Here is a 13,742-nt window from a genome sequence, read left to right on the forward strand (position 1 = left end):
TTCCCACATTATACTCCATTTGCCAGGTCTTTGCCCACTCACTTAACCTATCTATATCCCTTTGTAGCCTCCTTATGTCCTCTTCACAAGTTACTTTCCAACCTATCTTTGGGTCATTGGAAAATGTAGCAGCCATACCTTCAGTCACTTCTTCTAAGTCATTTATATAAATTGTAAAAAGTTGAGACCCCATCATGGATCCCTATGGCACACTATTCGTTACATCTTGCCAACCAGAAAATGACCCATTTAAACCTACTCTCTGTTTCCTGTTAGCTAACCAATCTTCTATCCATGCCAATATGTTACCCCCTACACCATGAGCTTTTATTTTCTGCAATAAGCTTTGATGTGGCACCTTATGAAATGCCTTCTGGAAATCTAAGTATAAAACATCCACCGGTTCACTTTTATCCACAGCACATGTAACTGCCTCAAAGAACTCCAATAAATTGGTTAAACATGATTTCCCTTTCACAAAACCATGTTGCCTCTGCTGGATTACCTTCAATTTTTCAAAGTGCCCTGCTATAACGTCTTTAATAATACCTTATAACATTTTCCCGAAGACAGATGTTAAGATAACTGGCCAGTAGTTTCCTACAATCTGTCCCCTTCCCTTTTTGAATAAAGGAGTTACATTCGCTATTTTCCAATCTAAAGGAAACTTCCCTGAATCTAGGGAATTTTGGAAAATTAATGCATGAACTATCTCACGAGCAACTTCTTTTAACACCCTAGGATGAAGTCCATCAGGACCTAGGGACTTGTCAGCCCGCAGCTCCAACAATTTCTTCAGTACCACTTCCCTGGTGATTACAATTTTCTTGCGTTTCTCCCTTCCTTCCATTTCCTGACTTACAGCTAATACTGGAATGTTACTTGTATTCTCAATAGTGAAGACAAATGCAAAATATCTGTTCAATTCATCTGCCATCTCCTTATTATCCATTGTTAATTCCCCAGACTCACATTTTATAGGACCAACACTCACTTTGTTAACTCTTATTTTTAAAATATCTATAGAAACTCTTAATATCTGTCTTTATATTTCTAGTTAACTTTCTCTCGTACTCTGATTTTGCCTTCCTTATCAATCTTTTAGTCCTTCTTTGCTGTTTTTTATATTCTGTCCAATCTTCTGACCTGCCTCCCATCTTTGTGCAATTATAGGCTTTTTCTTTAAGTTTGATACTATCTTTAACTGTTTTAGTTAACCACAGATGGCAGGTGCCACCCTTGAAATTTTTCTTTCTCGTTGAAATGTATCTATTCTGTGTATTCTGAAATATCCCCTTAAATGGCTGCCACTGCATCTCTATTGACCTATCCCTTAACTTGATTTGCCAGTTCAGTAACACCAAAACTAATTATAAATTAACTAGTCATTCAATTCATTGCTGTTTGTGGAACTTTGCTGAGATCAAATTCACTGATGTGTTTACCTACAAAGCATTGACTACACTTCATAGTATTTCATTAGCTGTGAAGAACTCTGGCACATCCTGAAGACACTAAAGGTGTTGTGGAAATCTTTGCAGTCAAAATATCCCAATATATCATTTAAACAGAAAATAAAAGCAAAATACAGTGAATGTTGGAAATCTGAAATAAAAACAGAAAGTTTTTCATAGACCTGAAACATCAATTCTGTTTCTCTCTCCACAGATGCTGCAGACCAGCACTTTCTGTTTTTATATCACTTAAACATACTTGTAAACTACAGTGACCAGTTGAAGTGCACAGGCGTGATTTGTCCTCCAATTTTCTCTTATTTTAAGAAAGTGCCTCTTCCACTTGTAGCCAACCTTTGATTTCTCAGCTAAGATTTAAAATATTGCTATGTGGAGCATTTATAAGAGTGCCCTTGCTTCAAGCAGCATGCTGGAGTGCAAACCTGCTGTACTATCATAGTGCTAAGCTGTCTGCAACTGATAAAAAACACAAATAAACACAAGTTTGCAGATAGTACACACGTCAGAACATTGCCATGTTTTACTGTTTTGTAGAATTGCTGTTGTAATCTATTTTGACAAGCATGAGAAAATATGCACATGAACCAAACTAGTACAAACCCTGTATTTTCTGTGGGCTCGTTTTTCTCTGGATATTTGACCTAGTGTCAGTTGACAATGGCACTAAACTCAAGAAGAATATCGAAAAGCTAGAAGATAATGGAAATAGTTGCAGGAGAATAAAAGTCAATTTCTCCACTGGCTGCAAACTGGGACTTTTCTTTTACTAATTTCAGCTAATCAAGGTTTGATCCTTGCATTAGTAGTTGCTGCTCTCCACTGTATTCCAGTCACTATTTACTTTTATTTTAAACTGAAGCAAAAATAACTGGAATACTAGAAAGGTCTTCCATTTACTTGGCGCTTTATTACATTCTCAGTATAACCCAGAGTACTTTACATCAAAATAATTTTTATTTTAAAGTGCAATCTTGACAACATCATCTGAAGACATGAGATGAGCTGCCAGGTGTATGCTGATGACACCCAGCTCTACCTCTCTACCACCTTCCTTGACCCCTCCACTGCTGTGTGTTGCCCAACTGCCTGTCTGCCATCCGGTCTTGGATGAAATTCAACATATTCCAGTTGAAATTAACAAGACCAAAATCTTTGGCCAAAGCTCTATACTATTGCCACAGATTCAATCCCCCTTCCTGTCTCAGATTGAAGCCAACTGTTCAGAACCTAGCATCTTATTTAATGCCAACTGAATGTCTGACCCCATATTCTCTCACATCACAAAGACGGCTGATTTCCACCTCCATAACATTGCCCACCTTCACCTCTGATTCACCCAGCGGCTGTTGAAACTCTCATCCAGATTTGAATATTCCAATACTCTCCTGCCAGTCTCTCATCGTCCATAAACTTCAGCTCATCCAAAACTCTGCTGCCTGTAACCTATCCTGCAGTCCTGCTCATCCATCACTCTTATCTTTGCTGATCTACACTGGCGCCTGGTCCTGCAATTTAAAACTCTTGTACTTGATTTTAAATCACTTCATGGTTTGTTCTTCCCCATCGCTTGAATTTCATCCAGCCTTAAAACCTCAGGCCCTGCAGAACTCTGCATCCCCCCAACTCTGGCCTCTTGTGCAAACCCTGCCCCCTCCCCCACAAACAATGTTTTCACCCTGCCATTGGTTCTCTACTCTGGCATTCCCTCCCTAAGGTGGAGGGGCAACATGATCGAGGTTTACAAAGTTATGAGGGGCATGGACAGAGTGGATAGTCAGAAGCTTTTTCCCAGGGTGGAAGAGTCAGTTACTAGGGGACATAGGTTTAAGGTGCGAGGGGCAAAGTTTAGAGGGGATGTGCGAGGCAAGTTTTTTACACAGAGGGTGGTGAGTGCCTGGAACTTGCTGCCAGGGGAGGTGGTGGAAGCAGATACGATAGCGACGTTTAAGAGACATCTTGACAAATACATGAATAGGAAGGGAATAGAGGGATATTGGCCCCGGAAGTGCAGAAGGTGTTAGTTTAGGCAGGCATCAAGATCGGCGCAGGCTTGGAGGGCCGAATGGCCTGCTCCTGTGCTGTACTGTTCTTTGTTCTTTGTTTGTTCTAAACTTCTCCACCTCCCTCTCTTCCTTTAAGACTCTCTTTAAAACCCACCTGTCTGACCATGCTATCGGTTACTTCCTCCTAAAACCTCCATCTTTTGTTCAGCATCAATTTTTGCAGATTATGCCTCCGAACTGCCTTGGGACATTTTCCTATGTTCAAGGTGCTTTAGAAATGCAAATTGTTGTCAGATGTTTTGTTCTCATGCTAAATCTTGCATACAGTTTGACTTGGCAATGCAGTGAGAAGACAGCTGTGGGAGCTGTCAAAAGGCTTCTATGGTCTGCTTGATTATGACAATTGAATTACTGCCTGAAATTTCATCCAGAAGTACTTCTAGCTGATGTTGAGGGCTCTATTAGACTTGAGTAACATCAGTTCAGTTAAACAATGAATAATGACTGTACTCAATGTGAAAAGAGTAAACACAAAAAAAACTATTTTTTATTTTTCTTAAATTAGACTAATTTATTCTAAAGGGACACAGATCATTGAAACTTAGAACATACTTTGTCCAGTGATTGTGTAACTGGATTCATTAAGTCGACTTTGTCTAAATTCCACGTGACTGTTGTCATCCACGAAGTGTTCTCTGACATTTTTTAACTCTCTTCCCTCGTCCTATTATGGCAAAGAAAAGTCAGGTTTAGGATTTTGTTATAATTGGTTAATTTTTCAATCTGAAGATCAGAGTGCAGATATACTGCTACATTGATGAACACCATAAATTGCTTTACATAGACACAGATGTGACATTATAATTCTGGAGTTATCTCCTGCTTTGAATGCAAAACACAATGAAGCCAAGGCGAGGAGACACCTCCCTCAGAACAGCATATCGCAGCAGGTGGAATATAACTTTAGTCTATTATGAAGTGGTTTTTAAAAACACCTAGGTAGTTTGCTGGATCTCCTCAGTAATTCTTTGAACTTAGTATTGAATCTCTTGAACATTTTGAACAGCCCACCTTTTGTCTCCTAACATTAAAAGATAAGCATGATGGAGCAGAGGTTTGAGGATGTGTGTAAGGACTCGGGCAACAGTTTTCTTCTGGTGGGTAAAATTCAATTCACAACCTGTGGTATAATTCTGGCCTTGCATTCTACAGATGTGCGCTCTGTAGCCACGAACTCTACAGCTAATCTCCAGGTAGTATTTTTTAATTTTAGTCTTAAATTATTATTTGTATTAGAGCACAATAATAAAGGGATAGTGGCTTCAGTGAATGATATTAATGGTCCACAGTCCTAAGACACATCCACTAATAACTAACCCTTTCTTCAGTCATCTGACCTGACAGTTTTAAAGCCAGTCATGATGGCCTACTCCTGTTTCTATGTTCCTAAGAACAAGATAGTTTGACTCTGAGGTTTGACTCTTGCTTCCAATTTTCCTTCCGTCCCACTGGGTAATCCTAAAGACCTTCCCGCTTGGTGTAGTTACAGTTCAGGAAATGAATTTGTGCTAGCCACTGTTCTAAGTCATTACATGTTAGTACTCTGATGTTCAGTTCCATTGTGGCATTACAATTCAGTGGACAACAGTAATTGGTTCTCACTGTAGATTAATACTAAACTAGATAATGACATGAATGTTCCTTTATTTTATGAACAAGAGTTTTTCAAAGAGATCTGATTTCTCTGTATGCCGTACACAAATTTAAGTTTTTTTTTCTGCTCTATGTGCAACTACTCACAGAAATATTTATATTATTACTATTGGATTTCTCAAACAGTGCCAGCAAACAGAAAATACAAGGTTGCTGCAGAAGTGTAAGAAGGTAGGGTTGGAGAGTAGGGTAGCAAAAGTCTGCTTGAAATACAGATCAGTACCTGAACAAAAAACAGAATAGCAGCTATGAAATATATGCATAACAGCAGGACAATCTTACAGTTGAATACATTATGGGGTACATTTTATGCATTTATGCTCTGTACACATGTGAAAATGTGACTAGAGAACCAATGTCAGGAGTCGGGCATGGAGGTCAGAATGCCCTGCAGTGCCCACCGACATTTTCTCTCAAAATGCAAATCAAAGTTCTCTGTCGGGAGCACAAATTGCACAATATATCCTCACAAAAAGCGCAGTGTACATGCGTTATGTGTATACTAAATACAAATACAGAGAAAGCATGCAGAAACGCTTATGAAAGATCAACACAAAGAGGCCAACTCTATAACATCAGTTCCATGTAGTATGCTTAGAACTTTTCAGATTTATTTTTAATTAGCAATTTTCTAATTTCAGCCCAACAGAATTCTTTGTATGTATTTGAAGGTATTCAGAAATACTTACATTGTCATGGTTTTACATGTAATCAAATTGTGCCAGATAAATAGTGCATCAAGCATACCTACCGCCTGCTCTGACTCAGTTAATTCATAATCATATTCTTCATCTGATTCTGAACTAGGACTCAGGCACACTTTCCTTTTTCTTTTTTTCACCCGTTTTAGTATTGCTCCAGCACTTCTCTTGACTGCTGCACTCCCCATTCTGAGTGACCTGTTTATTAGATAAAGAAAATTTGCATATTTTTGGTGCTGTTGCATAAACATAAACAGAGATATAGAAGGCATTGAGCTGTGCAACTGAGATTATTAAAATAGGCAATCATATACCCAAGCAAGTTGATTGATTCCGAGAATACCAAACATAACCATTCATATCTTCAGTTCCATTCTTAACATATAAATGACCATAATTTTGGCTGGATATCTGTTTCACATGTGCACTAATCTCTGGCAAAAAGAACCCCACCTCAATTTAAGCTTACTAAAAGACCTGTACTTATGCAACACTTCATCACATCTCAAATCACCTCACATACACATACTCTGAGTACACTGACTTGTTATAAAGACAAATAGCTCTTGTCCACAAAGAAAGATCCCACAAACAACAGCAAGATGATTAGCCATTTACACAGCTTTTAGTAGTAATGGTTGAGAGAGAAGTCCCAAATCTTCTCTGAGTAGCGCCATGGGATTTTTATCATCTACCTCAACAGAAAGGAAAACCTCAATTTAACAGCACCTCCAGTATTACACTGGAGCATAAGTTTAGAATTCTAGAATTTTAGAATTAGGAGCTTAAATTCTATGTTTAAGGCTGAACCTACAATCTTCTAAGAGACAAGAAGGCTACCAACTGTACCACTTGTTAATTTTGTGCTCAATGTATCTTATTCTATCATTTCAATCTAAGTTCAATGAACTATTTACATCCAATATGTCCCATATGTCTCAGAAATTTAAGGACATGAACTAAAGTCCTTCTCAATTTCCTTTCCTCCTGCGAGAGTAATTTCAGTTTTGTGAGTTTCTCCTCAATACTTAAAGCTTAAATGTTGAAATCATCAGAGTTGTCATGGTTACAGTTAGCATTTACTTGAAGAGAGCAACTGCACAACTGCCAGCAGCTTGCTGGAAAATATTTCTTGTTGTAAAATCAATTCTATGCCATGTCACATGTATTATATCAAGTACTGGAAATATCCCAAAGGGGTATACATTTTTTTTGTTTTACACCAGTGCCTCAATTTTCTAACTTTCCATTATTAACTTCTGTGATTACCCATGATCCAAGCCAACAAGAGTCAAGACTTCAGGCTAAGTCACATCATTTAATTACTGGGCTGTAACCCAAGGCTGAGTCTTTGAAGCATATTTAGTTCTAAATGCACTGGGCTACACCTTTGAGCAGATTGGGTCAGAGATTCAGATTGTTTTGTTGGCACTGAGCATATATACATACAATTGCACTGGTCTACACTTTCAGGTTGGGTTAGGTATTTTATCCATAATGGGTGCACTTTGGATTGGGTGCAATCATAAGACCAGTAAGTGATTGTGAGATTCTCAAATATCTGGCACTTTCTTTTATCCACCAAGTGCATCCTATCATTATTTGCAAAATTAAAGATTTATGTTAGCTAATATCAAAAATGAAACAATCTCCTGTATATTATTGATACATCACTTTTTACGTAAACATCTTACTTCTCTTTAAACTGCTGCAAGCAAAGCTCACTGCAGAACCTTCTATTGCTTCTGATTTCATTCACAGTATAAGAGTGACCACAGTTCACACAGCAGCAGGCACTTTCCACTTGTGGTAGCTCATTCATGTAAGATACACCTGTCCATTTCACTGCAAGGAACAAAGAATATGATAGGAAAAATATAATTATTCATTAGAAAATACTCCTCTGGTAAATGGCCTGAATACATGTGTGAAATTCACTAGCTGAATACTCTATCCTTCTGTTTAATTCTTGATTAATTAATTAGTGCCAATAAAATGAAGGTTGAGTAAGTGGACACACATACATATACGTCGTACAATTGGACAGCAAGAGGTGTTCCGAGGGTATGAGACATAGATTGGTGATTTTTGGTTTTTACTCAACCTTAAGCATTCTCTTCAACAGCTAAAATTTAGCTTACATATTCTTGTAGTTTTACAGATGATGCATTTCTACATGAGGTTGAATCAAGATCAAAATATATCCCTAGTGATTAAGATTTCACACTATATTACTACCATTTTCTACAGCAATTGGTATGTTATCTTAATGTTTTTAAGGGAAAGTTGTATGCTGATGGTATAATCTGTAATTGTTTTGTATTTTTCTGACTATTACGCATATACTAGCAGAGACCCACAAAATATTTGCAGTGAAATTAGTATCTTTATTGCAAAAATAAGTCTTTAAATCCCCATCCCATGCCATTCCATTGTTCCCATGCCATCCCTCTCATGCCATACCTATCCCATTCCTTTCATCTCACTCATATCATCCCATCCCACCCCTTCTTCCTATGCCATCCCCATACCCTATTCCATCCCTCTCATGCATTCTCCCCGTGCCATCCCCTACCCCCTTCCAATGCCGTTCCCCCCCATCGCCTATGCTGTTTCCCCCTTCCAGGCTCTTCCGTCCCCCGTCCCATACTATCCCGCACCGCCTCGACAATCTCTCCAGCCAGGGTAACTTTGTCATTGAGCTCCCCTTACCTTCTGACCTGCAGTGAAATTAGTATCTTTATTGCAACAGTACTTCTTTAAATCCCCATCCCGTGCCATTGGAGCCTTCCCACGTCATCATTCTCATACCATATCCATTCAATTCCTTTAGTCCCTCTCATATTATCCCCATTCCATCCCATCCCACTCCCTTCTTCCTTTGCCATCCCCATCCCCCCTTTCCATCTCTCCCATCCCATCCCCATTCTATACCTCCTATGCATGCCCCCCTTCCATGCCTCTCCCACCTCCATGCCAACCCCTCATGCCGCTTCACCCTACCCGTGTCGCCCCCCCCCCCAAATGCTGTCCCCCCCCTCCCTCTCCCATGCCATTCCCCCTTCCTCTTGCGGAGTACTTTATGTTTGGTGAGGTTGTTCTGCACCTATGGGACGACAGTTGGTTAATTAGATATTGTAAAACTTTATTGTAACATTCGCCTACTGAGCATACCCTGGCACTGCCCACCAAATAAACCCACTGTAGAAACTAAAGGGTTAACCTCTGCTATGTTTTATCTGTTAAGTGAATATATAAGTTATGGTCTGATAAAACTCACGAGATGCTATGTTCTAAATTAGAATGATTTCAAATTATGTTACTGTTATGCTCAGGAATAGTTATACTTTATATATATATATCAATGTATTAGATTAGAACTAAGTTGTGGACTTTACGTTTAGAATCATGTTGTTAAATATGAAATGTATATTGGTATACTGTAGTGGGGAGCTGATGAGAGACGGTGTTTATTTTCACAACCATAGCAGAAGTAGTGTTTCTATGAGACTGGATATCCATTCTGCATTTCAAACTAAGACAGATGCAGTCACAATAAGGGATAGACGTCACGAAGGATGATAATGCAAATAAAGATATTCAGAGACCAGTCAAGACTTGAATTGACAGCCAACATTTGCCATTGTGTGACAATGACTGGGCCATCAAGCTGTCTGCAGAGACAATGTAGAGAGAGTAGGGTCATATCTGCTGTAATCTGATTACTATAAACTAATCAAGAAGAGACAATGTACAGAAGGTGAGGTCAAACCTGACAAATCAAAGGGTAAAGGTGGACTATAACCTAATGGAAGGAAGGAACCTTCGGAGGGGGCCATAAATGAAAGGTGCTGGAACAACTCGGGGAATACTGATTCAAGAAGAAACCAGCCTACAGTCAACAGAACACCTCAAGGAGGAAGACGGCGCCACAGCAGCTCGGAAGGCAAGGACCGAGGACACCCTATATCCTGCTATATAACTACTGCTGTTGTTTAAGTTTTGCTTGTGTATTCTCTCCCTTTTCTTCTCTTTGGCCTCCTTATCTCGAGAGACAATGGGTAAGCGCCTGGAGGTGGTCAGTGGTGTGTGGAGCAGCGCCTGGAGTGGCTATAAAGGCCAATTCTAGAGTGGCAGGCTCTTCCACAGGTGCTGCAGAAAAGTTTGTTTGTCGGGGCTGTTACACAGTTGGCTCTCCCCTTGCGCCTCTGTCTTTTTTCGTGCCAACTACTAAGTCTCTTCGACGCACCACACTTTAGCCCCGCCTTTATTGCTTTTATGTTCTTGCTGTACTTAATAAACTCTCTATCTTGGATTAAGAAGCCAGAGTTTGTACCTTGTGGGTCAAAAGCTAGTCAACATCCCACCTAAACACACAAAAATCTTACACCACCAACTGACATACCCCATAAACTGACCAATCAGAAAGGTCTGAACAGACAAAAACTGTATTATTATTATAGATTAAAATATAAGAAGCTGAATATCTAATGAACAAGGAGGTTGTATTTCTGAGTTTGGAGTGAATTTACATTAAATCCATACAAATAGTAGGGCATAAGCGATATGATTCTGATTTTTTTTTCTGAGAAATTTTCAGTAGCTATTTAATGAACAATTCATATGGAAACATAGAAATGAATATTAAAAAGTAGCACAATGGGGTGATACAGCTGTACAATAATTTATAGCATCATTGCACAACTTCATGAATGAGACATAGTTCACACCAATGATCCTCCACATTGAGTTCTTTATTTCAGCCAAATCGCTATTGAAAACAAGTGGGAACCTGGGAAGATAGAAGAATTCAGAGGAATTTCATCAGTGAGCTGTTGCGGTATTTTGTTCCAGTAGAAAGTCATCAACCCACTGGCAGAGACCTTTGTGCCTGCAGATGGTACTAGACCTGGAGAGGCCAGCGTTAAAATAACTTGAAAAGTGATGGGTCTGTGCCATCATCAAAATAAAAGTAGTAGCAAATATTAAGAGCAAGAGTTAAAAATTAGAACTTACATTCTATGCCACTTTTTTTGTCTAGCTAAAACTGAAACTTGTCAGAATATTTCAAAAGTACCAGAAAATATATTGCTGCTCCAGTATTAGATTACTTGATTATTTTGTTCTTTTATATTGTATCCTTACAACCCAACTTAACACTGATAAGATATCCATGAGTGGTACAAGCTGAGTACCAGATTAACGTCCCACCTGTTGTGGTATTAAGCAACACAGAGCAGAAGCTCAACAGATCACTTACAGTATCACATGGAGAAGATGTTGGGCAGTATCATCATAGCCACCATGTTTCTGGTGCTTTTTTGCTCATGTATAATTTCTATATTTGTTATTAGTAATAGGTGTAACACTACTAATAAAGACTATGTAGTAAATGTTGCCCTGTGAATAAAGTTAAAGAAAAAAATGTTCTACTAAGCTGTCAAGTTTTTAATCACTTTAATGGAAGAGGTTAGCCCAGAGGTTCTGCTATTGCGGAATCCGTGTACATCTTTGAAAGGGTAGCAGGTCCAATAGATTCAAACAGCAGTCTTGAAAAATCCACGAATCAGTGGTGCGCTATAACTGACTCCATCCTTGTCAGCCCATAATTCTTTGAAATTATGAGGCGAATTTTGACTCATCCTGCCCAGCAGGAACTGAGCAACCCTCTGTTAAAACAGCTGTGCAAAGACATACTGCCCATTTCCACCTCCCGCTACCTTACCTCAGCCTTTTTTTTAGGCAGCTGATGCACCTTAAGGACTCAGGAAGGAGCCTCATTAAAGCGTGCAAATCAGGTTTCTATGATATCATTTGGACCCCAATGGCATTTTACAGGGCATCCCCAACAACTTCGTTGGTGCCAGTTGGTGCCCCCTGGGCCCTGCAAATTTTCATCTGCCTGAAGCCAGCCATTGGCCTCTTTCAACCTGTATCAGTCAGGTTGGTGGGATGCAAATGAGGCTCAGGAGTTAAAACAGCTCAGGCCTCAAACTGAAGATGTAGCAGGTGGGTGGTGTGGGGGGAAGGTGTTGGGTTGATCACTATCCATCCGATTCCCACTTCCAGTTAAATCCCCTCTTTTATGTATATTGTTGCAAGGGTACATTTCTAATAAGTTTTAATGGGCATGAAATGCAACATGAAAAATGAAAGCCTAGTAGCTTTGTTACAAAATTGGAACAATGGAATTCTTTGCATCAGAGTTTGATCTAATACAAGCAACAGAAAAACTCTCCTGCCTTCTCTGACGTAAACAATTTGCTACTCAGGAGATAATCTTAGATATTAGACAAAAGCATGAGGAATTTATGTCACTTGCACAGAGACAAATGGCTCTCCATATTTCTCAAATGTTTTATTATTAAAGATGTTCAATAACTCTTTAATAAGAACAGTGCGTGTATGTCTTTCCCTTAAAAAAACAAAGTAATGACTGTTTTGCATTGATGGACCTTCAAACAGCATAAGTTGTGACAAATATCAGTTTAATTATCATCTTTATAGGACCAGAATGGAATATCCCCTTAATTAGAATGATTTTACTGATTAATTTGAACTAGATTAACATAACTATACATTTCTAAGTAATTATCAAAGCTTTTCTAATTAGGTAGAAATCTGGTGCTACGTAATTAGAAACATGATTCCAATTAGTTGCAAGCTCTTTACTGAATAATTAATGAACCAACATATTAAAAAGGAATTTCTAAATTAGAAGCAGATTTATTTTTATTTCTCTTCATCCAACACCACTCCCCCAACCAACCCCCCCTCCATCACCGATCCCCCCACACCCCCCACCCCCCAACAGGAGGAAGGTTCTCTGTGTGTACTACTTTTAACAAAATTGTAAATCCATTCTTTAGAAATGGGTCTATGGTTTTGTCACAGGACACAGCAGAAAGCTCCCCATGAGCTTACAGTGGGAGAATAATAGACACAAACTTACATCCTACTATTTCAAAATACATCCTTTTTGTACAGGAATGCACTATGCCACTGGCCCACCAGTTAGTTACAGCTTCCCCCTCCACGATTTAAATTTCCTCACGTTCTACATCATTTCATAATTAAGTGGGAAGATTTCATCTGATTCCTATGTTTTAGTGACATTGTCTACGTAGTGGAATGTTTTCTGATTATCACATAAGCTTTTATGAGTTCACGACATACAGCAAACACAAAACATCCGATATGTTTGTGACATTGTAAACTTAGCTAGAAGACTTTCTCTAATTGCTATGTTTATCATTTTGCTCACACATTTAAATTGTCTTCTCTCCACATATTTTAGCTGCAGCTGAAACAGCATAGAACAACGAGAGGAAATTTCCCTCCAGGAGTTTAGACAAATAACCCCTTTGGATCTTCTTGAACCAATGATAAGCAGGGGAACAAGGATACGTTTACTCTTTTTTCAGGGGAAGTACTGTTTTCAGGAGAAGTACTTCACCACGCATCATGGACTACGTCAAGGAGCACTGAGGAAACCAGCTTTCCATGATTACATTTTGAATTGCAAACACCTAGGCTGGATTTTTGGGTCCTGCCAGGGGAGGGAATGGAGGCAGGTGGGGGTCAGAAATGCCAGTGCCTGCCGGTGTGCCAGTTTCCCGACACCATTCCCAACGCTGGCCATGTTTACCAGGGGTCAAGGCTGAACACCACCGAGGTCAGCGGCAGCCACTGCTGGGGTCAGTGTGACACACCACTGGGGTCAGCGACGGACGCCCCCAGGGTTAGTGTGACACATCACTGGGCTCAACGTGACACATCACTGGGGTCAGCAGCGGACACCGCAGGGGTCAGCGAGACACACCACCGGAGTGAACGTGACACACGCTGGG

The 13,742-nt window shown here is 39.5% G+C and overlaps 1 protein-coding gene across 1 annotated transcript in view; it reads right to left on the reverse strand.

Moving 5' to 3' along the window:
• Window positions 1-13,742, reverse strand: part of l3mbtl1 (L3MBTL histone methyl-lysine binding protein 1) — a 114,612-nt gene that overhangs the window by 82,480 nt on the left and 18,390 nt on the right. The window contains exons 4-6 of the mRNA XM_068048822.1: window positions 7,587-7,737; window positions 5,943-6,090; window positions 4,091-4,202 (exon numbers count right to left, since the gene is read on the reverse strand). Of these exons, the coding sequence (XP_067904923.1) occupies window positions 4,091-4,202; window positions 5,943-6,090; window positions 7,587-7,737 (411 nt within the window). The remainder of the gene's footprint in view (window positions 1-4,090; window positions 4,203-5,942; window positions 6,091-7,586; window positions 7,738-13,742) is intronic.

This window comes from Heterodontus francisci, chromosome 16 (genome assembly GCF_036365525.1).
Source record: "Heterodontus francisci isolate sHetFra1 chromosome 16, sHetFra1.hap1, whole genome shotgun sequence".
Lineage (NCBI taxonomy): Eukaryota > Metazoa > Chordata > Chondrichthyes > Heterodontiformes > Heterodontidae > Heterodontus > Heterodontus francisci.